This window comes from Melanerpes formicivorus, unplaced genomic scaffold, assembly GCF_026170545.1.
Source record: "Melanerpes formicivorus ecotype bairdi unplaced genomic scaffold, bMelFor1.0.p_v2 SCAF_63, whole genome shotgun sequence".
In the NCBI taxonomy this organism is placed as follows: domain Eukaryota; kingdom Metazoa; phylum Chordata; class Aves; order Piciformes; family Picidae; genus Melanerpes; species Melanerpes formicivorus.
In genome coordinates, this window is record NW_027142415.1 from 1524090 (window position 1) to 1550680 (window position 26591).

The window sequence follows — 26591 nt, forward strand, 5'->3', positions numbered from 1 at the left end:
TTAAAAGTAACACATCACAAAAGCCCAGGCATTTCCCCATTTTATTTAAGCCATCAAGACAAACATTTGTGATAGCTGGGAAAGGTTTTGATACCCTCCAGAGAGTATCTGCTATGGATGGGAGCAAAACACATGAAGTAAAGACCAAGAGCCTCCTGTAACCAGCTGGCTTCTGTGGGACTGTCTGGCACCAAATTTGCTCTGTTTTATAGAGGACTACCTATTCTCAGCACCACAGAGATCTATAAAGTGTTTGCAATCATATGTTTGATGCTGAGGAATCACATTACTGATACTCACTCAGGGTTTTACCTAGATAAGTAGTATGGTAATTATGAAGTTGTAAGTATTCATACTTGTTTTACAGTGCACTAATAAACTGTGGTGAAAGAGTGAATTTGGGACTGGAATGTCTTTCCTTTGGCTATAAAGAAAGCACTTGAACCGAGAAAGATATCTTGCAGCAGCAGTAATAGGTCCCAAATCCTTCCTGTTATTGCCAGAGGGCAGACTCCCACACAAATTCAGTGTTACAATAGTGCATTGAAGCTGCTGCTTGAATAATACAGCTTAACATTATAGGCTATCATCAAAATCATATTTTCATTGGTTATTTTCCCCCCCTTGCCAAACAGATATCTTCCTTCAACTGTTCTCAAGGAATTTCTCTGAGATGACTGAAATAAGATTGTTTGCTCAATGGCAAATTGGACACTAGCACAGGTCAGAAGTACCTATCCTGAAAGCCACACTGACATGTACTGATAGCTACAATCACTAAACATCTACATTTTAGTAACACTCTCAGACCAACCTTTCAGATTCTGGATGTGACAGTGGAAGGATTCTTTATGGAAACTCAAAGGAGAAAAAGGAAAGCTGTTTTGTTTATTTGAATGAATTTTATGAGAGTTCATTTCAAGTCCCTTCCACCCTAAGGCATGCTATGATTCTGACTGAATATACATCACTAGTCATGCAGTGCACAACTGGCTACTCATTTCAGATGAGGCAAGGACATGGTGAGCAAGTCACTTCCTGAGCTGTTCTAGTATTACAGAAAGCAATAAAATTGCTGATCAGACAACACATAACATGGAGGTATCAAAACTCCCCAAACACGGATTTTCAAGTTGATTTTGCATCCAGTGCTAACTCAAGAAATGAAAACTTGTTTATGAATCACAGAATGAATCAATGGGTTAACCAGCACCTGAAACGGCAGTGCTAATAAACAATACAAATGTACCCTTTGCTTGTTACAAGTAGAATAGAACAGAATAAGCCAGGTTGGAAGAGACCTTCAAGATCATTGTGTCCAATCTATCATCCAACACCACCTAATCAACTAACCCATACAACCAAGCACCCTGTCAAGTCTCCTCCTGAACACCTCCAGTGATGGTGACTCCACCACCTCCCCGGGCAGCCCATTCCAATGGGCAATCACTCTCGCTGTGTAAAACTTCCTCCTGACCTCCAGCCTGAACCTCCCCAGGCACAGTCTGAGAAAGTAAGTAACAAATTAGAAGTAATTTCCTCAACTCAAATAGTTAGTTCTTGCAATTACTTTCCTAAGGTCTACTTTAATCAATGGGAAGAGATAGAATAGAATTAACCAGGTTGGAAGAGACCTTTGAGATCATCAAGTCCAACCTATCATCTAACACTAGCTAATCAACTAAACCATGGCACCAAGCACCCCATCAAGTCTCTTCTTAAAGGCCTCCAGGGATGGTGACTCCTCCACCTCCCTGGGCAGCACATTCCAATGGCCAATAACTCTGTCTGTGAAGACCTTCTTCCTAACATGCAGCCTAAACCTCCCCTGGTGCAGCCTGAGACTGTGTCCTCTTGTTCTGGTGCTGGTTGCCTGGGAGAAGAGACAAATCCCTACCTGTCTACAACCTCCCTTCAGGTAGTTGTAGAGAGCAAGAAGGTCTCCCCTGAGTCTCCTCTTCTCCAGTCTAAGCAACCCCAGCTCCCTCAGCCTCTCCTCATAGGGCTTGTGCTCCAAACCCCTCCCCATCTTGGTTGCCCTTCTCTGGACAGGTCTCTCTTCAGGACCAACCATTCTACGCTAACATACAGTTTTAACACCAGACATGCAATTTTTAGATAGGGAAAGTTCAGCTAAGATTTCTCTCTTCGCATCCAGTGCTAATAAAAATTCACACTCTGCTCCAAATGCCTGAAGGAAAAAGTCTGGTTTCAGTTGGTGTGTTTTGTTACAAGAGAAATCTCAATGTTTAACTCAATATCCAAACATTGGTTTAATTACTCTTTCTTTCTTTTTTTTTTTACCATTACCACTTTATTACATCAGCAAAGCAGTTGCCAAAACCACACACAAAGAGCCTTTATTAAGTGTGGAAAGTAGGCTGCTTTCAACTTTTTTATTAGGTAGTCTTGAGCTCTTCTAAAACTCTGCCCAAGTTAGCCAGAAGGAATAAAATTAAAGACTCCATCTAAACACAACTTATGCACAGTCCTACAGGGACACACCGTGCAGACAAGGTGATTTTTTTGTTTGCCCTTTCAAAAGCCCTTTAAAAAACCAGGTTTATTTTTGCCAGAGAGAGTCAGATTTGAAGAATAAGTTCTATTTAACTCTGTAGTCTATTTTTTAAAGCATAAATTACCTTAGACACTGGAGTTAACAGTGCCAACCAGGAAATTCAAGTTAGCCATCCTGATTGAATATCTAGAAGAAAATGCTTGAGGAGGTGCTAGGAGAAGTAAAATCATAGTATCAGTCAGGGTTGGAGGGGACCACAAGGATCATCTAGTTCCAACCCCCCTGCCATGGGCAGGGACACCCCACACTAGATCAGGCTGGCCAGAGCCTCATCCAGCCTGCTCTTAAACACCTGGACAACCCATTCCAGGGCTTCACCACTCTCATAGGGAAGAACTTCCTCCTCACCTCCAGCTTCATTCCATTCCCCCTACTCCTATCACTACCTGAGCTCCTGAGCAGTCCCTCCCCAGCCTTCCTGTAGCCCCCTTCAGATACTGGAAGGCCACAATTAGGTCATCTCGCAGCCTTCTCTTCTCCAGACTGAACAGCCCCAACTCCTTCAGTCTGTCCTCATAGGAGAGGTGCTCCAGCCCTCTGATCATCCTCGTGGCCCTTCTCTGGACGCGTTCCAGCACCTCCAGATCCCTCTTGTAATAGGGGCTCCAGAACTGGAGGCAGTACTCCAGGTGGGGTCTCACCAGGGCTGAGTAGAGGGGGAGGATCAACTCCCTCGACCTGCTGGCCACACTTCTGATGCAGCCCAGGATCTGATTGGCTTTGTGGGCTGCAAGTGCACACTGAGAGCTCATGTTGAGCTTTTTGTCCACCAGCACCCCCAAGTCTCCCTCCTCAGGGCTGCTTTCCAGCCAGTCACTGCCCAGCCTGCATTTGTGCCTGGGATTGCCTCGACCCAGACGCAGGATCCTGCACTTGCTTTTATTGAACCTCATGAGGTTGGCTTGTGCCCACCTCTCCAGCCTGTTAAAGAATATAAAATCATACTAACAACTTGATGCTTAGGAAAAGGCTGGAAAATGATGCCACTATCACATCTCAGGTGTTTCTGATGGTGTCAGAGGGTGAACTAAGCTGTCCAAAACGATTTACTGAAGGTACATGCTTTGAGTCTTTCTTCTTAATGTTTTCCTGCTTCTTCAATGCAGTAAGATTCCTTTAAAAACTGTAAGGGCATATACTCTTAAGTGCATTGATTGTGATGTTTTGGAAAAAGTCCCAGAACTGAAAGAGAATCATTCTGTTACACACTCAATCTTTTCCTTAGCAATGCTAGAGCTGAAGACATTCTGAAGGCCACCTACTCCTCAGGCAATTTAGGCACACAGCCCCCTGAAATATGTTTTGAATTTGGACATGACTTTGAAACTTTAAACACTTTTCAAGCAAGTTTTGTTCTCTAAAAGCCAAGATTTCACACCTTTGTGGTATGAAATGTTGGTCTTAGAGAGCAGAACCTTCGTCCTAGACAGAAGTGGCTGAGGGGTAAGCTGCCTGCAACCTGGAATACTGCCACTACTTTGAAATATCAGAGTGTGTACCCCAGAGGAGAACACCACCTGTGCCTGTGTCATCCTGGCAGACACTGTGGCATTTTAGCATAAAATCCCTTTCCAAAGCAACCAGGCTCTGCTGGGTAGGCTCCACTGGTGGGGCAGAGCTATTCAACACTTGGCTACTCAAATAGGCCAAAAAAAGGACCTTTAAATTTGGCAGTATAAGCAGAAGGAAAAGAGATGCTGAAGATCAGAGCAGCATCAGGAACACCAGAAATATGGAAAGGCAACTGAAACATTTAACATGACAAGAAAAGAAATCACAGTGAAACCTACCAATCTAATGACTTAAAATGGACTTCAGAGAGCAAAGGAAATGTATACACACTCAAAAACTGCTAATTTTAGCTGGATAATAGTACAGAGGACTATTAAATATATTTGGTAATAGGTTTCTACAAATATACCACTAAGAGTCTCAGGGTCATTAACTCATGAGGAAAGAAGCAGAATGAAGAAAAAAATGGAGCAGAGAAAGACTACAAGACTTCAGTGGATGCTGAGAACAGTCCCAGAAAAAAAGCACTTACATGTGTTTACACACAGGCATGCAAGGAGAGAGCAAACCTGGCTGTGATGACACAGGACAAGCAGAGAAAACAAACTATTTTGTGAAGACCATTTGCATACTGAAACAAATATTCAGCTCACCTGTAAATCTAAATAGAGTCATTTAAAAATAACCACTGACACCCACAACCTATTGTGAGTGTTCTCCAACTTGAAACACAAGTCAAAGTAAAACCAAATAAAATACTGATCAGAAGTGAGGTGTATTAGAGCTGGAATGCATGCAGGCTTCCGTGGCTTAGCACTTCCTAAGCCTGGATGACAGCGTATTTGTTTACGCACAGCATTATGGAAGAGTCATCTATTGAAGGTCAAATCTAGACAGATGTGCAAGGGTTCAGAATGAATAACCAAGATCCCAGCATTTAGCAGAGTTTTTTCTACCACAGCACAGGCAGTTATCTCAGCAGAGATCCTCTCCCACTTCGGTGCCGGGTATGAAATTAATCTCTTTTTGCGTTAACACCTTGCAGTGCCTGGCTGACATTTGCAGTGCACCACAAATTCTAGCTGTGAGAAGCTAGGAACAAATCCATCAAGACCTAACACAATATGGGTTTTATTTGCAAAAGCCATTGATATACTCAGTAGATGAGTGGGAATTTAGATAAGAGCTACGTATAAGACAAGTTCTTAGCCTAAATACCTAAAAGAAATTAACGTATACCGTGTAGAATAAGACAGTCTTGTGTTGCAACTACAATTGTATGCTAAGGCTTCATGCTCAAAACATTGTGTGAAAACTTTAAGCAGCAAACCTCAGCTTGTGCAGAACACAAAGTCTGAGAAGAACTGAGAGAAGAAATCATTAGCATGCAAGTAACCAACCAAAGTCCAGCCAGTCATCCCTGGGCAGCAGTTAATCAGCACCTTCAACAACGAGAAAGTTCAGGAGCGTTAACTCCATTCTGCTCCTGCACACAGATGTGCTTTTTGCCCGAGTAACACATCTCCTTTTGCTCTTACCCTACTTACAACACCACCAAAAGCAACAGAGGAATTCCTGAAAGATCATGAGTAACACACAAAGTGACAAAAAAGCTGTCTTATTTACCTTGCTCTGAGGGGAGCAAATCACCACACAATCAGGTGAGTAAGTATATTGCTATGCGTATTCTTGCAGCACAGAATCACAGAATGTTAGGGGTGGAAGGGACCTAGAAAGATCATCCAGTCCAAACCCCTGCCAGAGAAGGATCACCTAGAGCAGGTCATACAGGAATGCACCCAAGTGGGTTTTCAGTGTCTCCATAGAAGGAGACTCTGCAGCCTCTCTGGGCAGCCCATTCTAGTGCTTGATCACCCTCACACTTTAATTTCCTAATGTGAACCATAGCACCAAAGATCTTATGTCAACTTTTCCCTAGCTGGAAAGACAGTGTGCAGCAACTGCAATGATTTTGTGATGAAGACAGTTTCAACATAACTCTTGTTATATATGCTGGTTATCAAAAAGCAATTTGTTTACCTCTTAATATTGAGCAATGCCCACGGTATCCCAGTGGGAGTGTTGAAAGCAGGCAGCAATTTCTCTCCAAGTTCTACTGCCTTCTTTCTGAAAACCTGGAAGTTAAGAAGAAACAAAGTGTTGGAAAATGCATTGCTGCTCCCTCAAATTGATTTGGTAACACTGTTATTGATCATACAGCACAAGGAAGCATCATAGAATCGTTAGGATTGGAAGGGACCTCAAGGATCATGTAGTTCAACCTACCCTGCCATGGGCAGGGACACCTCACACTACATCAGGTTGCTCAGAGCCACAGCCAGCCTGGCCTTGAAAACCTCCAGGGATGGAGCTTCTACCACCTCCCTGGGCAACCTGTTCCAGCATCTCACCACCCTCATGGGGAAGGATTTCTTCCTAACATCCAATCTGAATCTACCCATTTCTATTTTTGTTCCATTCCAGCTAGTCCTATCACTCCCTGACACCCTAAAAAGTCCCTCCCCAGCTTTCTTGTAGGCCCCTTTCAGAAACTGGAAGGCCACAATAAGGTCTCCTCAGAGCCTTCTCTTTTTTAGAGCCACATCACAGGAACAAAGCAGCACAACCTGTTTTCCATTACACACAGTAAGAGGAGAACTCAACCAGCAGGATCAGAGTGATGACACTCAGATGACCTGCGTCTGGCATGACCAGCATCAAGCAAGAGACAGCAGCACAGCCAGACCTGCTCCTGTCTGCACAGAGCTGAGCTGCTTTTGCATACCCTGCTGCACTACTATGGATGCTAGGGTCAGGGAGGGGACCATTACCCAGCCACCCTGCTGGATCCAGCTCCCTGCCCTGACACATATCTCCTCCTGCAACTGCTGGAATGCTGCCTTGGCTCTGTGTGAACTTTATTAATGGTGGCTCAGCACACTATGGGAAAGCAGGCTGGGTCACCATGTACCTGCCAAACTGCCAGTGAGCTGCATGGTCATTCTGCAGCAGAAACAGTGCTCAACCAACCCCCATCCCAAATACAAAATGTATTTTTGCAGGCCCACAATGTGCCTTTACCCAGGGGCTATCCATGCCATAATCTAACCAAAAATGGGAAGAGACCTCTTAACAGGTAACTAAGGCTTAACTGATCCTCAGTATGGAAAGAGTTTCATCTCTCCTCTTAAAAAAAAGTTGAAAGACCCCCAAATGCTTAACATTTGTCCACAAGAAAGACAATTTCACATTGGGAACTTCTATTTCCAGTGTAATAGTTACAAAGCCAGAACAAAGAGGATTTTGCTCTCCTTCAACTGACAGCTCGGCTCAGGTTGCACTAACCTGACTTTTGGGGCACTGAGTGCTCTAGTAAGAGACTTTTTAATTAGGAACAGCATTGTTCCAACTTAAATATAGAAACCTATTTAGTGATTTCAGCACGTGGATGTTCAAGGCCTCTCTGCTTGGAATTACACTGGGATCCTGCACAACACTGGAAAGGATTATCCCAGGTGTAGTTGCCAAAATAGCAAAGTCACCTTCCTCGTTGTCTAATAATGGTGCCCTTCACTTCATTTTTCCCCCCCACCCTCAGACACATGAATTTGTATTTATGTATTAGAAATCAACTTGTACATCTGATGCATCTTGCAGTGTAGCCAAGTACACTACAGCAGAGAAGAAAAAAGCAGCCTATATATTTTTTGGAATAAAGGTATCTGCTGGTCAGAACAAAGTAATGCAGTAACTCCTCTGCATATTAATAAACATCTATAAAATCCCACTTTCTAAATGCTACTTTGCAGAAAGGTTTTCATTGTTGAATACCACTTGATCAGGAGAGAATATAATGCTCTGGGATAATCACATTACCATAAAGAAGATCCAGACTACCCCACAGTCTCTTCACATGACACAGGTCGCAAGATTGCTGTGACAACAGTCCAAGATTCACAACTACAAGATATTTTGAGGGAGGCTAAAGGAATGGGAAGCTAAATTATGGCTGAAGTCAGCAAACTTTTTCAAGGGGGTCACACATCTGAGCTGGGAGAAACTTAAGTCAGGCAGCAATGAAAACGATTTGTTTGGAAATCCCTTCCTAATCCATGCTATTTCTGACTTCCAGGTTTACTGATTGTGTGGATTCTGATGAGAATTAGTTATGGATTTATGATCTTCACTCAGCACATAGTTCAGTCTTTCCAGGAGTTAGAACCCTGAGGGACACTCAGAAACATTTGATGCTGAGCAAAATTCTCTTAGTCAATTACCTCGAGAGGAGCAAGTGACAGCAATCGCACCAGGATCACATTTTCCCCTTATTAACACTACGCAACCACATGTTTCCACTTTGTTTTCTCGAATCCAAACCTTTGCTTTGCTCTTCCAACAGAAGAGAGCTCTGCTCACCCTTTCAAAACATATGATGGGACCAGCTCCTTAGCTTACTTTAGTATCTCTGCCCTGAAAGGTTGAAGTGTCACCAGGAAAGCGGTGATGACGACCCTCCCAAGCAATGGACACACAAGAACCCCGAATTTCTAGAGGAAGAATCTGCTGCACAGCATAAAACCCTATCTTTTGCCATATGGAAAGGGGGCAGATAGCTCATTTTATGGAGGGTGGTGAAAGGTGCCATATGTATTGCTTTTAGATGTATATTAAGGACGAGAAGAGCTCTCCCTTTCAAGAAGCATGCACATACTTAATGACAGCAGTGGTAGCAAGGCTCAGTAACTGCTGCACCTTACAGGCTGCATTAATCCTCCATCATTAAAATGATTACCAGCAAGCTCAAAATAAGCTGTGTTACAATTGCTTCTGGACAAAAGCATAACATTTTGGTATCTTAATCAGAGATTTTATGCACAGCAATAATGTTTTACTTGCACATGTTTCTACCCTCATATGTTTTTAAAAAGGCTACTGTATTTCCTTCATAAATTAACAACCCAATTTCCAACTACATTTGCCTACTTGATAGAAGTGTCAAAAATGAGTTAGCAAAAATTAAACACATCCTGTATAGAATCAATAAGGTTGGAAAAGACCTCAAGGATCATCAAGTCCAACCTGTCACCCAAGACTTCTAAACCATGGCACCAAGTGCAAGTATGAAGCAGTAAGGAAATATTGTTCAACACATGGATACACAAGGAAAAAGATAATTCACTCCTGAACAGGACAGTGTACTGGACACCAACATCAAAACACAGACTTCAACTGGGTGTGCTAACTTCTGTCTTGTCCAAAATGCACCTCTTCCAACACAGAGAACAGTTTTCCTAGTGGACAACTAGGGGAAGAAGATTATTAAATGGTTTTAAAACCATCATACAACTTTGGAACAAGTCTTGAGGTGAAGATGTACTTCTTGTTTGCAAGGTAACTTCAACAAGTTATTACTATGCATGGCTGTGATTTTCCTTTCCCTTCCAAAGTTAAACAACCCAGTCAGGTATGGACATGATCCAATTTTATCTCTAGAGATAATTTAACATGGATGAACAACTGACTGCTAAATCACTATTAAGCAGCACACTACAGACAAGAGTGACAAGAATACAACAACATTCTGAATGACTGAACATAATAAATAGCAACTTCAAGCAGCATTATTGTGCTCTTTCAGCAAGGGTAACAGGGGGAATATTACTGAAGGAAGCCCTTGATTTTTCAGTTTGCAGTTTCAACACTTCAAAAATAATAATGAAGGAAGTAGGTGTTGCAATTACTGCACACCATCCACAATGCTCCCTGGAATTTTCTTTTGGAGAAACTTTTGGTACTTTCTAGAAATAAATATTGGACAGGGTAGGATATTGTTTCAGCTAACAAATGGAAGGAAGCAACAGAAACTTCTGCTAAATCTCTCTGTTGCTGATGTGAATTTCAACTGCTTGCCAAGTCCTAATCTCTCCCCACTATCACTCAGTAAAGTCAGATTTTGGTAAGGAAAAAGTCCCATGGCCATTACTGAGATGTAGAGAGTAAAGACAGAAGTGGCAGGGCACAAAACCTGGAGCCATTATATATAATAAAGAAAAAGATATACAGCAAAATTCTCCCATCCCAGTGGTTCTCTTGAGAGGCTCAAGGACTCTTCCTGGCCTCTGCTCATGGGTGCTCAGCCAGCAGTAATGAAGACTGACTTACAAGAGGTAGTCCAAACGGATCAGACCCTGCAGAATCTGTCAGTGCCTCATTCCTGCACCCACTCTGCGCTCCACATTTAGGTCTCATATTTTAAACATCTACCTACAAGTCCAAAAGTCTACAAATCAGTCCCAAAGACCTCCCTGGCTTACTCTACTGCTTTATCATATCTAAGGCTTTTTAAGGAAGAAGGAGCATGGATGCCTGCTAAGGCATGTGGCTTAGCACCAGAGTTGGTAGAGTCAGATAACAGTTGGATTTGATGATCTTATAAGATCTTTTCCAACTGAAACAATTCCATGATGCTAGGCATGTTGTGGTTCCCAATGCTAGAAGTCATCTGCTTCCTTGACTGCTAGCACTACTGCTGAACAAGGTAAGGAAAGGAAGCACGCTGACAGAGGCAGTGCTTCCTACAGTAACTATTCTTGGAATAAAAGCTTCCTATTCCTCTCAAATACCACCTTAAATAAGTGAGGCACACTACCTCAGAAAGGCAGTTAGGATATGGTTGGGTGGGTTTTAAGTTGTGCTTACTTTGTGCCATTGATGCAAATGTAGAGGGTTTGGATGTGACTTAAGACACAAACTTCAGATGAAAAAGAAGTTATTCATTTAATTAATCAAGTCTTCCAAATACCCACTTCACTTAAAGCAGTTACTTGCATTCTGCACCCAGCCTTGTGGCATGCAGATCCCCAAAGCATCTTTTGTGACTTTTCAAATGGGTTTAGAGAAGAAGTCTTTTCCTTTGAAATGGTTGAAAGAGGTCATACATGCAGAACTGCACTGCTCATGTTAGAAGACCCCAATCCCACAATCAATCAGATTTTGGAGACTCTTGTGTCTGTTATCATTCTATTAGGGAAAACAGTTTTCCCACAGAGAAATGAGGGCCTGCCAGCAAAGATGCAACTGCAGGGCTAAGACCAGAGCTGTCATTTGGTGAGCACTGGCTTTCATTATAGCGCAAGAATGTTATCTCCTCTGGATAAAGAAAAATGTTTCCTCTGGCTGGAATGACAAATCCCTTTGAAAATGTTAGATTACTTCATCATAGATTTAATTGCTGTTGCTAATCAGAACGAAGGGAAAACACAGGAAACAAAGAAATATCTTAGAATAGTGTATGAGGCATGTCTAATTAAAAAAGGGCATAAGATGGTAAAACAGCATAAATTAAAGACAGAATCCTGCCTTCGTAAGTTCTGCAAATGAGGGAAGCTAGAACTTAAATTTTAACAATAGATGAAATGATTTCCCTCCCCCCCCCCTCAATTAACAAAGACATTTTCTCCACATTTTTAATCCTGTCAAATCAAGTGTTTTCTCCATTTTTTGTTTTACATTTACAGATAAGAACTGACAAGCCTCTAAGTAAGATTTATTGCTTTCTTTCCTGCACCTGACCACCTTTCCCAGAAGGGTAAGGAATGAATATTTCAGTGCAAAAGCAGGGAACAAGAGCAGAAAAATGAACAGGGACAGGCCACTTAGCTGCTCTTCACAACACTGAACAGAAATCCTTTCAGTGTGACAAATGTTGATTTAGGTTTAAAGCCATCTGCTAACAAAAGACAACTCTTTTAGCAGAGCTTGTTCCAATACCTGAAAGGCGATCCAGGATTTCTGCCATGTTTACATTTGGGTTATTTTTGCAAGGAAAGATTAGAAATGCTGCAAAAATTGTGCTGCTCCATCCAAAGTGCCAGAACACTTGAAAGAGCATAAGCTGAATGATTCTATCTCCAAGTAAGACAACACTTCAGTGTTGTATCATCTGAAACCATTTCCTATTATATATCTTCAGTGTTCTTGACACCTAGATAAGATACCCAGCTGCCAGCATTAAGTCAGCAGCAATTACTGGTTTTACAGTTATTGTCATCTTGACACCAGCAGGTGGTTATGAGTTTAATTTCAGTCAGCCCTCGCTTAGTCCTGAGCCAAGACTGTTATGAATTATTTGTACTACAAGGTGAAGAGACAGTTAACAACATTTCTGGGAACAAATGTCACAGTGAGTCATCTCAGTGTGGTAACCAGTACCAACAGGAATCCAATGGACCTCATTTAGGACCTTGACAGCTGTAGTCCCATTTATCATAGAGCCAGACCCAAAAGTGCCAAGAGCACGTTTTGAGTCTTTTTCCCAGGAAACAATCTGAGTCTGTGAGCAGCTTGCTAGCTCTGGGCCAGCCCTGGTCCTGTCGGACCTGGGCAGAGCATGTGTGAAATGCCACACCAATGCACGAGCCTACGCCTAGCCCTGAGTGGCTCACCACCTCATGTCTTCCTACCAGCTTATAGGAGAGGACAGTGTATTAAAAACGGGTGGCTCCACTCAAGGCCACACCTACAGTGACCAAAGACAAGTCAGAGCTATTCAGCATGACTGCACGTGCTGACACAAGTCAGAATCATGCTCTTCAGCACCTGGAGGTTTGGGAAGGTTTTCAGGTCTGTAAGTGTAGCATTAGACTCAAAGCACCTTTGCCCACCTGTAACACTTGGCCCAGAGACAATATGCCTCCCTCCAGTCTCCAAGGCAGAGAGAGTCACTGATGGCCAAGTGGAGCAGGTCTGGCCCTCAAGGGGTTACACCAATCTGGAGCTCAGAAGCTTTTCTGGATGCAGGAAGCTTCCCTAGAGAAGTAAGGAGGTCCTCGTATGCTAAACACCCCAAAGCATCCCATACTGCCTAATCTGCCTAAGAACAATCCAACAAGAGGGGCATCCCAGGTGCAGTCAGCCCAGAGAGTGAAGACCTAACGATGAAATGGAAATTTCAACTGGCACCAATTCTGTAAAACCCCTGTGAAGGAAACAAAGGGTGCTTGAGCTCCTCCACAGAACACAGCTTGTGACACCTTCACAGGAGAACACTGACTGAACAGAGCAGCGTTTTATTGCACTGAGAAATTAAACAAGTCACCCCCTTCCTGGAGATTATCAAAACACAACTAGTCAGGTCCTGTCCCATCAGCATGCGCACAGATGGAGCACAAGTCAAGCTGTTCAACAGCACAGCAGCAGGGTGAGGAGATGTCAGGAATCCCAGGAAAAGCACTAATTAAAAGAAGAACCCTACAACTGAGTTGGATAAATAATCTTGGCTGCTCCCCTCATTAAAATTCTCAAAACAGCACTGGTTTTCATACAAATCTCTCCTTCACACACACAAACACCATCACAGCTGTACAAAGCAGGGGAAATATTGCAATTAAAAATAATGACAAAGTGCAGCCATTCCCACAACCCTGCTCAGCATCTGCCCTCACAGAGTGATGGGCTGGAACACGTTAAAAGACAAATGGTTTCCCATGGAGAAAGCTTGGAAAACACAGATTCTGTGCCAGTCCAAGATTGAAACAGCCACAGGGTAGTGTTTATAAAGCCATCTTCAGCGCAGGAATCAAAAGCTTGTGTCTGACATGTGACAGCAGCAGGCAGCAACGTGCTCAAATCTTAGGCAAGCTCTTGGCACCCAAGATGATGTGGCAATTCAGCTAGGTGCACCTAGGTTTCCAGCTTTTGAAAGCTGTGATTGTACAAGTATGCAAATCATCTCACCAGAGGCTCAGGAAGCTTGTGGGATCTGTGAGCAGCAACCTTGTTGCACCTGCAAACTGCTAGAGCAGTCTTGTGCCTTTTTCACAGCTTGAGGAAATAACAAACATGGGTGAGCTTTGAGATTTGTCCTGCCCTTGCCAGAATACCCCGGTATGTTTGGCCAGCAGCTTGTAGAATCAAATCTACTTTAGACAACATTTGGGGGAGGGTGGGGGTGTGAATTTACAAATCCTTTCTTTTATTCAATTAGCCTTTTCTGTTATGGTTTCACTGATGGCAAGAGAAGTAATGTTATTTTCTAGCTGGTCATTGTAGCACAGAAGTCACTAGCACCATGAAAAGCCTCCCCCTGTAGAAAATACTGGAGAGAACTTAATCAAATGGAAGTAACTGGATTAGTGAGAGATTTCCAGATTTAATCCAAATGTACACAGCAACAAGCACAAAACCCCCTCAAGTTATCAGCAGTAGCTAACACATGTAATTACTCCAGTTGTTTTCTAACTCAAGACTAAGTAGACTTATTGTGCTGGGGAGAAAAAGATACCTTATTTTAGGAAGGCTAGCAAATAAATTACACCAATGGACAGAAAGAAGGCAAGGCACAAACCAGAAAGTATTCACATGGAGCAACTTGTAAACATCTGACTTGCACTTGGAAACTGGAATGAAGGAATAACTACAGAATTAGAGAAATCAAGGAGGAGTTTGTTGCGGTTATACTTAGCAGTATCCTTTTGTGCTATTCATGTGTAATTAAGATTGCTTACACAGACATGAACTCCAAGAGCTATTTAACAGGAAGAAGTTTTAGAGCACAAGAGGAGAAGTAACTGCTAATTTATCTCCTAACGTCAAGAAAGCAGTACTTTTTTAAAGCTGATGTTTACTTCCACAATTAAAAGCTTAGCTACAACCCATTAGTACCTGGAAATCTCACCAACTGACCACTTAATCTCTCTGTTGTGTTAATTCAAGAAAACCTGCTGACAAACATAGTAAATAGGCTTCAACAAATGCCAGGCATAAAAGCCTTTAAGAATTCCTCACCCCAAACATGGGGCAGCCTTAATTTTTTTCAGGAGATGGGATACAGAATAAGGAGTTTGGATCTGCTCCACACGTGCAAGATAAACCGCTTGTTGGCAGCTGGCTCCTGAGGACCAAACAACTACCTGAGGGGTGGTTGTGGCTGGGAAGGGGTTGGCCTCTTCTCCCAGGCAACCAGCACCAGAACAAGAGGACACAGTCTCAAGCTGCGCCAGCGGAGGTTTAGACTCGAGGTGAGGAGGAAGTTCTTCACCGAGCGAGTCGTTCGTCATTGGAACAGGTTGCCCAGGGAGGTGGTGGAGTCACCATCCCTGAAGGCGTTCAAGAGGAGATTGGACGTGGCACTTGGTGCCATGGTCTAGTCATGGGGTCTGTGTCGATAGGTTGGACTCAATGATCCTCGAGGTCCTTTCCAACCTAAGTTATACTGTGATACCAAAAGGAACAAGCCTCACACCTACAAGAGCTGTGCTCAAATCTTAAGCTGCTGAAATCTCACACCACCGCAACATAAATAAATGATGAAACAGCTCAGTGACAGTAACTCAGCACCAAAGCTTTGGGATGTCAGTCTTCTGTCCTGCCAGCCACAGAAAGCCTGGAATCCCAGGTCTCCGGTCAAATAAAACTTATAGCAAGGGTAAATGGCACACTGGCAGGCATTAAAACTGTCAGCAGCCCGGGAGGGAGGGCGAAGATCACACCCAAGAGCCAGTGCAAGTTTTAAATCTGTTTTTACCTGCTATCCACGTAAGTGGAACAGGACATCAATCCACTCCATACGTGTTAACACTACGGTATGTCCTGCTCCAAACAACAGGCACTAGATACAGTTGCACAACTGAAGCATGAACAGACACCATCACTAGAAAATTCCTCCCAAGACCCCTGCATCCCCAACAAAACAACTCCCCCTGCAGAAAGCAATGTTTTTCAGCTACATGGTTGCTGGTGAGACACTGTCAACCCTAGGAGGAACTCTTAGGCTAACACCAGGCAAGAACATCAAGAGCAGAAAATAAGTCACGTATTTAGCCCTGGGGTCTCCTGCAGTTAGGGAAGATGATACATACATTTTGAAGCATACTGGATGCAAGAGAACACAAATGGAATTAAAACCATGGCATATAGAATGGAAACTCATTACACTGTGAGGCAATACAGAAAACATCTGGATGTCATCTTAGACTTTTGTGGGTTTCCTGATTAAGGAAACAGCTGCCTTAGTAAAATTACTCATATCCACCCATAATGAAGAGTATCTTTTACCACAATTCCTCTGTTAAGCCACAAGCATCTGCTTCCCAATTTTCTTCTTATTTAATCTCGTGTACCCAGCCCAAGCGCTGTAACAACAAGTTTCAATAGCTGCCTCATTTCACATCTTGCAAGCTATCGCATCTAAACAAAGAACAGCACTTTGCATATGAAACTCTCCTTTCAAGCAGGTGACCGTTGAGAGGTGATTTGCAACACCATCTGTGTGAAAGCTGGGGGTGGGGGAGCCTCATAAACTTTGCACGGTGAAGCAATAATTACATCTTTAGTGTAGCCTCAAGTGCTAACAGAAGATTCATTTCTGGCCTTGTAAATTCAACTATATCTTTTAATTCTGAAGCTGCTGGAGATTTAGAGTGATGCATTCACTTTAAAGTACACTCCTAGACCACAGTGGGAGGCACAAAAAAGGCTCAAATCACTCTCTGCTTGTAAAGGATATTGTATTTGCTTTTTAACGTTAACTCAACAGCAAACAGAGAGCTGTTTGCTTCAGACAGTGTTGCCTGATATTTGCCAGTTTGTTCCAGCTGTTAATGGAAATAGTTTTAAATGATGCTTATCAATCATACAAGTATAACAAGGTGAACAGGATACAAAGTATGCCCACTTTAATCTGTGGTGGGGTTTCTCCTAATGTTCAATCACTCTAATAATTTAGCTTACTGAAAGAAATCTCAACAGTTGAAATAAGAAGGGTCTTTGAGCAAAAGAATCTGAGGCTCAGGATCTCTCATGCTCTGCCATCTTGCTTGACTTACCACTAGCAAATGGGTATCTGCAGAGTCAACCTGGTCAGCTCTGGTCCCTCTGAAAAGGTTGGTTCTCCTCAATCACTACACAGCCTTAGTCTGACACCATCACAGGTATTTTAAATCAGGTATTTAGATCACTTGGAGGCAAGTCTTCAAATGGTTAAAATGTATACTGACAATGTCCTCAGACCAGGTAGCACAGAGCAGCTCTTCTCCAATCATCGCAAGGTTTGCTCCTTGTGGAGAGAGCTACAGCTATTGCAGCAAAACAACTGTCACTGGTCTGCATAAGTAGTGCCATACCCCTGCCAAAAGTTTTCCCTTTTCCCTGTTGCTTTCATGCAAAGTGTTCCAGATAGCCAAGGGGCTGTGATTTCATGAAGTTATGAGCAAAAGTTCACAGAATCACAAGATGGTTGAAGTTGGAAAGGGCCTCGCTGGGTCATCTGGTCCAAGCCCTCTGCTTAAGCAAGGCCACAAAGAGGCAGTTGACCATCACTGTGTCCAGATAGCTTTCAAGTATCTCCAAGGACAGAGATTCCACAGGCTTTCTGGGCGACCTGTGCAGTGCTCGGTCACCCTCACAGTAAAAATGTGCTTCTAGATGTTCAGAGGTAAACCCCCCCACGCTTCTATTTCTGTTGGATGTTCTATAAATGTTATACAAATATTGTGGCACAGCATCAGGATATGCACAGTACAGTTCTCTGTCTAAGCTATAGCTTCAGTAGAACCTGGAACAAACTGTTTATCAACAAGAATCTCCCCTTGTAAGGCAGGAAAGGCTTCCTTTAGAAAGAAGCAAGCATTAAACTAATTATAGCAACAATAACTTAATAGCTAGTGAACTACATGCAACACAGGTGACAAAAGTACTAGGGCAAGGAACAAAGCAGGATGAGAATCTAAACTGACAAGCTTGAATGCTGAAGTTTTAAAAACAAGTCATGGCATTGGGCACAAAATTACAGAGTCCCAGGCTTTACACAGCCTTCATTAAAAACAAGAGGCTTAAGAAGTCTCATTTCAATTAAAACTTGACTCTAATGTCCTTTACCACAGATCCTTTGTTCTTCCTTCATGCATCAGCAAGTCCACTGACCATTAATTTGATGTTTGTGGATACAAAAAGAGCCTCCTCTTTTAGAGTGTCTCCTGCTCTTCAAGCATATATCAAATATAATGAGTAGTCACTGCAAAATTAATGCTGTATATGAAGACTGCCCCATGTTTAAACAGTGAAGTGTTCCTTTTAATCCTCATACCAGGAGTGAAGCCAAGGCAGGAATTTTCAGATTTTGTGATCTCAGGTACTGGAAACATCATAAATAACTTGGAAAGTGAAATGATCACAAGTACAAAGCCAGTGCCAACCGCCACTGTCAGATTTACAGCACAGATCAGTCAGGAACAAGCCACTTGATCATAAAACTCTCTTCCTGGTCATTCTCTCCCACCAGCAGATACAGCTTTTGATTCACTTTTATATATGTGGAAAAAACCCAACAGGTCTGTCTGCCCCAGCTCTAATGTTCCAGTGCTTGCTCAGATTATAAGTGAATGCTGATGACTGTCACAGCCACTAACATAACAGAAACTCCTTCTTTAATTTCATTTGGTAAATTCCATTAAGAACAATGGGATTGAGGAGGTGACATTTGGATAAGTTCAGCTTGGACTTGCAACTGTGCCAAGAGCTTAGCTTGACTCCGTGGCAGGTGAGTTTTGTGAACACTAACAGCTGTACTGATGGTGCATTTCTAAACCATTGTTTTTCAGGGGTGAGGAACACGTTAAAGTTTAGCACACTCTGCAGGTTCCTTCCTGCACAAGACTTCTGAGACAACATCTAGCTGGCTGTATAGCTAAGCCATCTTAACAAACCCCCCTTCCTTTGTACAGCAAGCAAAGATGATGATATCTTAATTCAGTGGGTTTTTTTCTTACTGTTGACATTTCTCTAGGAGACAACAGTCACTGAATTGTCTGATGAATAATGGGCACATCCAAAATGAGCCTAAATAAAGGGCTTGTGTATTTTCCTTAAATTAAATAAAAGAAATGCAAACTCTCTTGTACTGCTTTTTATGTTAAAACAAACAGGAGGCTTCAACAGAGAACTATGATTTAAGAAGCTGCTGTTATATTGCAAGTTAAATCATCAGGCAGACTAATTCAATTCCTTTCTGTTTACTGTAAGACTATTTCTCTTACTGGACAAGCCATAAAACTGAAGTGACTCAAACATAAGGAGGGCAAGAATACATTTGCAGTTCTTAAGAGGCAGAAACAAGTGCTCTGACTGAAGAGCAGTGCTGCCAGCAAGTCATAAATTTATGAGCAATTCAACCACTCCTCTGAATTCCCTGCAGTTAAAACTTTTTTGTTGTTGTTGCAGTCAAACCTCAAAATCATTCCTCTAATTAAACACCCGTAAGATGTTCTCTCCAAAGATCAGCATGATTTTCTAATGCAGTGGAGAAAATGTTCAGAAGCATTCATAAATCCTACAAGTAGACCATTATTTTAATGGTTGGACTCCATGATCTGAAAGGTCTTTTCCAATCTAAAGAATCCTACACTGAATATATGCAAGTCAACTCTGTAAGGATTTCATGTATGCACAGAAGCAATATAGGTATCCTTATGTTGTTTTCCATCCTCCCCCCACTAGAAGCAAATGGAAAGACAAAAGACTTGACAGTTACATAAATTCCCTGGTTTTTACCAAAACTCATGACATGTTCAGTTGAAAAGTAAAATAAAGCACTAAAACCACTTCAGATACCCATTCCTGGAGGGAATACTGTGCAGGTTTCACTAAATTGCTTTTGTATTTGATGGCATATAAATTAAAACATGACAATGCCTTAACTGCAATTTCAAGTTGGAACTAGATGTATAAGAAGTCTTAAGAGTATGATTTAGAAAAGATGAATCCTAGCACCAGCTGCACTCAGTACTTCTATCAGCAACTTGTGCTGGTGGACAAGAAGCTCAACATGAGCTCTCAGTGTGCACTTGCAGCCCTCAAAGCCAATCAGATCCTGGGCTGCATCAGGAGAAGTGTGGCCAGCAGGTCGAGGGAGGTGATCCTCCCCCTCTACTCAGCTCTGCTGAGACCCCACTTGGAGTACTGTGTCCAGTTCTGGAGCCCCTATTACAAGAGGGATATGGATGTGCTCGAAGGTGTCCAGAGAAGGGCCACGAGGATGATCAGAGGGCTGGAGCACCTCTCCTATGAGGACAGACTGAAGGAGTTGGGGCTGTTCAGTCTGCAGAAGAGAAGGCTCTGAGGTGACCTCATTGTGGCCTTCCAGTATCTGAAGGGAGCCTACAGGAAGGCTGGGGAGGGACGCTCAGGATCTCAGGTAGTGATAGGACTAGGGGGAATGGAATGAAGCTGGAGGTGGGGAGATTCAGGCTGGATGTGAGGAGGAGGTTCTTCCCCATGAGAGTGGTGAAGCCCTGGAATGGGTTGTCCAGGGAGGTGGTCAAGACCCCGTCCCTGGAGGTGTTTAAGCCCAGGCTGGATGAGGCTCTGGCCAGGCTGATCTAGTGTGGGGTGTCCCTGCCCATGGCAGGGGGGTTGGAACTAGATGATCCTTGTGGTCCCTTCCAACCCTGACTGATACTATGATACTATTACTGCCATAGTCCATCAAGAAAAGAATGGTTAAACAAGGAGGAGTTGTTGCTGTCTCAGTCAGTCTTTACTTTTGGCCTTGGGCCAGTTAACTATATTAACACACAACCTTCAAGCCAATCAGAATTACTGTGATGTTTAATGCCACTAGCCTGACTGCCCAGACATACCAAGTACCAGCCCCAAAGTCTCCTGCAGGAGTGTGGCAATGATTGCCCAAGAACATCTCAGCAGTTATTGATCTTGCCTGGAACCGGGAAGATAATTTATTCTTCCCCTCTAGAATATAAATGGAAATAAAAGCAACTCTGTGAAGAAAAGACAGCACAGGCAGAACCATGCTTGTAAGAGATAGCCTAGGAGCAGGAAATGCTGATGAGAAGGTCTGAGTTATTCACTGGTTTTGCATGACAAAAGGAAAAAGATTGAAATCGTCTGCACACTATGAATAGTGTTTTTAAGAGCAAGTTGAGGAAAATAGCATCCTTTAAGAAATGTCATTGTGAGCCCCTGACTTCCTTCTGCAGCTGTTGGTTTGAAGAAAACAACAAAAAAAAAAGAGAGTTTTGAAAGAAAAATGGAAGAGAATGAAGTTCACAGAATATCTTTTTCACATGATGAACCCAAGGATCTACTGGACTGTAAAATTATCTAGTCATGCCTGCAAAAATTAAGGACAACTTGGCCCCCAAGGGACAACACGACTTTAAAGCACTAACTGGACTGAACCAGCTCCCAAAAACAACTAGTGTGGTTATTTTGCTTAGCCTGCAAAAGCAATGATTGCCTAAAGGCTGAAGGAAAAAAAACAAACCAGGCACATCTTGTTCTTTACATTAAGTAGTCACAGAGCCTTTTTGGTACTTTAGTGTGTCTGAATCATATGAAACAACAGAACTGGTCCTTGATGTCAGGAGGAAGACTGCTTTCTCTTAAAGGGCTCTGTTCCACCAACACTGCTGCTGGAATTATCCTCCTTGTTTGCTTTACAGTTTTGTCAGTTGACATAAGGCTGGGTCTGAGCCTTTATGTGGCTGAACGACAAGAGCCCTCTCATACTGTGCTGTCTTAATTAACTACTAGTTGAAGGCTTTATCAAGGTCAAGCAGGTTAATGTAAGCAATGTAAGGTGCTGAGTGAAGAATCCTAGAATTATACAATGGTTTGGGTTCGAAGGAACCTTTAACCATCATCTCATCCAACTCTGCAGTGAGCAGGAACAACTTCAGCTAGATCTGGATGCTCAGAGCCCTGTGCAGTTTCTGCCACCTCTCTGGGCAACCTGTGTCAGTGTTTCACCACCCTTGTTACAGAGAAAGTCTTCCTTGCAGAAGAAACTGTATATTTAGACTATAGATACTCTAAATCTCCCCTCTTAGTTTAAAACAATTACCCCTTGTCCTCTCACACTAAATCCTGATAAAAAGACTGTCCTCATCTTTTTTATAGGCCCCTTCAAGAATATTAGAGCTGAACATATCAAAATCCAAGTACTTCAGAATATCTTACCACCTCTTAACCTCTCTTTTATCTCACACTTACACAGGAAAAATAAACACTCAGATCCCTGGCCAGCTAGCACCTGTAGAAATACAGAAGTATAGCATTTACTAACAAAAGACTTGCAAGGTAAACAGTAAGTCAAGAAACAGAATCTGCTGTTTAAATACATCCTAAACTACTTTTTCATTGAGGAAAGCAATCAAGATTTCTATGAAACACTAGCACTACATACTGCTCCTCTTTTCCCCTTTTCAAAGCTTCCTAGAAGTGATTTTGTTCATCCTCTTCTCAGCCTTTGGCTCAAAGTTTACCGTTTGCCCATTTTGTTGCTCTTCACCCTATGCAAAATGAGCCCTTACATTCATTGAGAGGAGGAAATAAAAGCTTTGTCTTTCACAAGCTTCATGACAGCTCTGTTTCAGGGGCAATCACCTGCCAAAACCACAAATTCCGCTTGGCATCCCTTGTGCTGGAAGTGGGACAGGATTTTTCATGTGAACATCTTTTCCAAATGCCTTCTCAATCATGTGCACATGCAAATAACAGGCTGCGTATGGCAGAGGCAAGCTTTTGGCACAGGAGAGACAGGAACTGCACTCATTACACAACATTTATCAACATTATTCAACTGTTGCATTTTTACAAACAAATAGCATGGGGATTCCAAAGACCTAGGAAAAAACCTCCCTCCTTATCTCCCCTTTAAAATCTTTCACATTTTGGTTGTTTGAAAACCACAGACAACAGACCCTGCCAAAACAAACGCACACCACCACCACAAACAAACAGAAAAACACACAGACAAACCCCCCCCAAGCCACAGACCACTTAGTGCTCTCCAGCAATTGATTAGAGGAGTTCATGCAAACTTAAAGCCAGTGAACCTCCTTGTTTAGATGTGTTGCAGGTTTGATCTGCTGAACAAGATGTATTGCTAAATCCTAAAGAGACTAAAAGAATTATCCCTTTCCTCTGGCGGCAAAGATGCCATTATCTGTACCTCTTGCTGGAGGCATGACAGGCATGCAGAACAGCAATGGTGTCTGCTTCTGATTCCAGGCATTCAATTCTCTCAATTATTATCAGTTAGCTTCAAGCAGCAGGACTTGCATGGGGCACAAAGCGGTGTTGTGTAAAGAACCTCTATAATCTGAACCTTCAAGCAGCAAAGTGGATGAGGAGCTTTCCCAGCTTCATCACGTTTCTCATCACCCATTCTCTACTTGAAATACTGAGAATTAATTTATGCTTCCATAGCCTTCAACAGAAATGAATTGTTTGCAAAAAGATCCATAAGCAGAAGGATTATTTGCTAAAGTCAGATTTGGGAATCTGATGGAATGCCTTAGTTGAAAGTGGAACAAAAAACCATGATTACTGCTTTCATCTTCTCTCAGCTAGTAAGGAGAGGACACATCACCTTCCTAAGTCTCAACTCGATGAAAAATAACCTTTGGATCAGACTGAGTCCATGGTGACAAAGGACACAAAGCAATCTTAAATAAACTAGCTATACATTGTGAAAGATGAAGAAATGAAGAGTTATTCTATGCCCAGAGCAAAATGCAGGCATACACTACTGTCACCTGAACCTTTCATGGTTTTCTGGGGGTAGAATAAAAATATCACTGCAATGATTTACTAATATTTATGACTTATCACCTAAGTGAACTTTTATAGTACACCCACCAAGGAAAATATACTTCTCTAAGTATTTTATATAGCCTTGAATTAAGGAAGCATAAATTACTGCTGATCTATTCCCAGGGTCAGCACTGAGATATTTATGTGTTGCTTTCATCTGCAAAAATAAGTCAAATCCTCAACTGCAAGATGTATATATAGAAAGATTTTTCTTTAGACATAGGACAGTACATTTCTAAAGACCTCAACGCTGTTTGCAAATGACTCCACAGCACCCTGTATTGAACCACAGGCTGCACGCTTTTTACTAGAGCTGCAGAGCAAAACAACCCAACCAACAGTTGAAGCAATATGGTTTTGCTCTCCTTTTACTCTTGCATTAGGTACTGCAAAATTACAGAACTAAAACACTGAGATAAATAAAAGAGACAAATGCCTTGGAAACTGACCTTCTCTGCAGGCACACGGTGACCGTGTTTACAGCAGGTGATTTCTTCTGTGCAGTACATTAACCCAGACACAAAGAACTCTTCTTTTGGGTCTTTCTAGAGCTGCTGTTCAAAAGCAAAGCACCCACCCCAGGCTTTCTGGTAGATATAACCTCTCCAACTGTTCTGCAGAACCACAATTAAGTCAAACTGCAGGAGCTGGTTAAGAGCCAAATCCTCAGAACAAACAAAAAGGCTCCCTCTCAGCTGTTTGAAATCTACTTAATAATATAGCTCATGTCAAGCACAGCAGCTGTTGCCAATACAATCAGGTATTACTTTGCTCTCATTATCATCCATTTTCTTTTCTAACTTCAGTACCTTGGAGGTGAGCAAGGATTTCTGTTAAAAATGAAATGAACCATAAAGCTCTTTGGTTTAGTTATTTCTGAAGTCATCCCTGTGCTAAATAAGTTTGCCATGGGACAAACCCCATTTTGTTGCTTTGGCAAAACTTCCCAAACAAATAGACTCCCTTCAGTTATGCAAAAGGGAAACCACTGAAAGTGAAGACTGTGGTTATGGAGAGGTCCAAGTCCTAAACATATGTTTCTCCAACAAAACCAAGGATCTGCCTCCTGTTTTCACAGCAGGCTTAGTTATAGCAGTTGCAACAGACTACCACTATAGCTGCTCTGTCCTCCTGCTGTGGATACTCAGGCTGATGACAGACAGCTGAAAGAGAAACCCACCCACTGATGAGCTCCAGCAGACAGCAATTCACTGAATTAATGTAAATTGCCACTATTTTTACTTTATGTTAGCAGGGTAGCCTGTGGTATTTAGCACCAAGCATAAAAGCGGTTGGTGTTGGCAGCTGACTGCATAGCTCTGATGCACACAATGTGGCAGAGGTTCCACAAAGCTTCAGTTAGTAAGAGTTGAGTAAGAGTTCCTAGTTGTGGTATGTAAGTGAACTTCACAGCAGGGAGGGAAGGGAAAGAAAACCAAGAAACAAAATTTGAATGAAATGTAAAGCTGGAAATTAACATCTCTGTTCCTGTTCTTTGACATTTCCTCAGAGTGATGTGTGGGCTCAGCTTGTGGGGCAGAGCTGCAGAGAGCACTCAGCAAGTCGTACAGGGAGAAGTGGGAGAGAAATATTAGCAACATGGAAGCTTTTGGAGTATAAGGAACCTATTTAACAGAAATGGGTTTCATCAACAGCGACAGTATAATTGCGCTGCAGGAACTTAAGAGACAGAAATAGAAGACTGAAGGGCAGTCTGCTTGCAATAGCAGAACAGTCTACATCAAAGAATCCTAGGAGTCAAGGTTATCTCCAGAAAGTGAATCCATAGGGATTCTACAGTGCATTTTGATGCAGCTAGTACAGAAAGAGAATAGTGTTAGATTTATTGAAGCTGATGAAGAGACAGAAATACTAATGGTGATTACAGACCAAGATTGTGGGAAAGAGATTTCAAATCCTTCCCTGTCCCTGAGCAGCCTGTTAAGTGCTACATCAGAGCAGATATAAACCATACTTCTGTACACTGTAATGACAGCTTTGTGCAGAGACCCAGCATCTGTAAGAGAAAAGGTAGGTAGATGTCAAACGGAGTCAAGAACTGTCTAATAGAGACCACGTGCCCAAATTCAACATGCTGTTGTAAACATGAAGTTCACTTTGGTAATATTTAATTTTGGAAAGAGAATCAAGAAGACTACCTGAAATGTAGAAAGGAACTTAGAAACTCAGAAATCAGCACCCAGATGGAGATTACTTGAACAAGAAAAGATGAGGTTCAGACTCACAAGTTTCTCAAACTGAAAGGCTCTTCTGTAGACTTTAAAGAAGGTAATCAGAAGTGTACTAAGTCTGATTCAGGTAATGTCTGACAAGTAAAATGAAAAACTATTAAGTCAGACTAAATGAAGTTTTTGAAGAACAAGTTTTCAAAACTAAAACCAAACAGAAACACTGAGCAATGAAGAGATGTCTGTGTAAAAGAGCACAGTGAGTGCATAAAACAAACCCATTCTAGATGAAGTAATTTGCCCAAATGTTCAGTCTTCAAGAGCCTAGGAAGTTCCCATGCAAGGAGATTCTTAAAAGGACAAGCCCAGGGAGGTGGTGGAGTCACCATCAGAGGAGGTGTTCAGGAAGAGACTGGATGGGGTGCTTGGTGCCATGGTTTAGTTGATTAGATGGTGTTGGGTGATAGGTTGGACTCGATGATCTCGAAGGTCTCTTCCAACCTGGTTAATGCTATTCTATTCTAATGCCCTATGCCACTAAGAGAAGGCAGACTAGATGACCTCCTGAGGTTCCTCCCAAGCTTAATGACTCCAGGATTCATGAAATATGGAAGTTAAAAGAAAAGAAAATTGACAAAAATGAAGCAAATCATCAAGATAATTTCAGAGCTCTAAATGAACTAAAACATGACACCGCTGAA

At 42.3% G+C, this 26591-nt stretch overlaps 1 protein-coding gene across 1 annotated transcript in view; it reads right to left on the reverse strand.

The window, feature by feature from the left end:
• The window catches only part of MAN1A1 (mannosidase alpha class 1A member 1), a 142350-nt gene that overhangs the window by 57542 nt on the left and 58217 nt on the right, over window positions 1-26591 (reverse strand). Inside the window, exon 5 of the mRNA XM_068162309.1 lies at window positions 6131-6225. Coding sequence (XP_068018410.1) covers window positions 6131-6225 — 95 coding nt within the window. The remainder of the gene's footprint in view (window positions 1-6130; window positions 6226-26591) is intronic.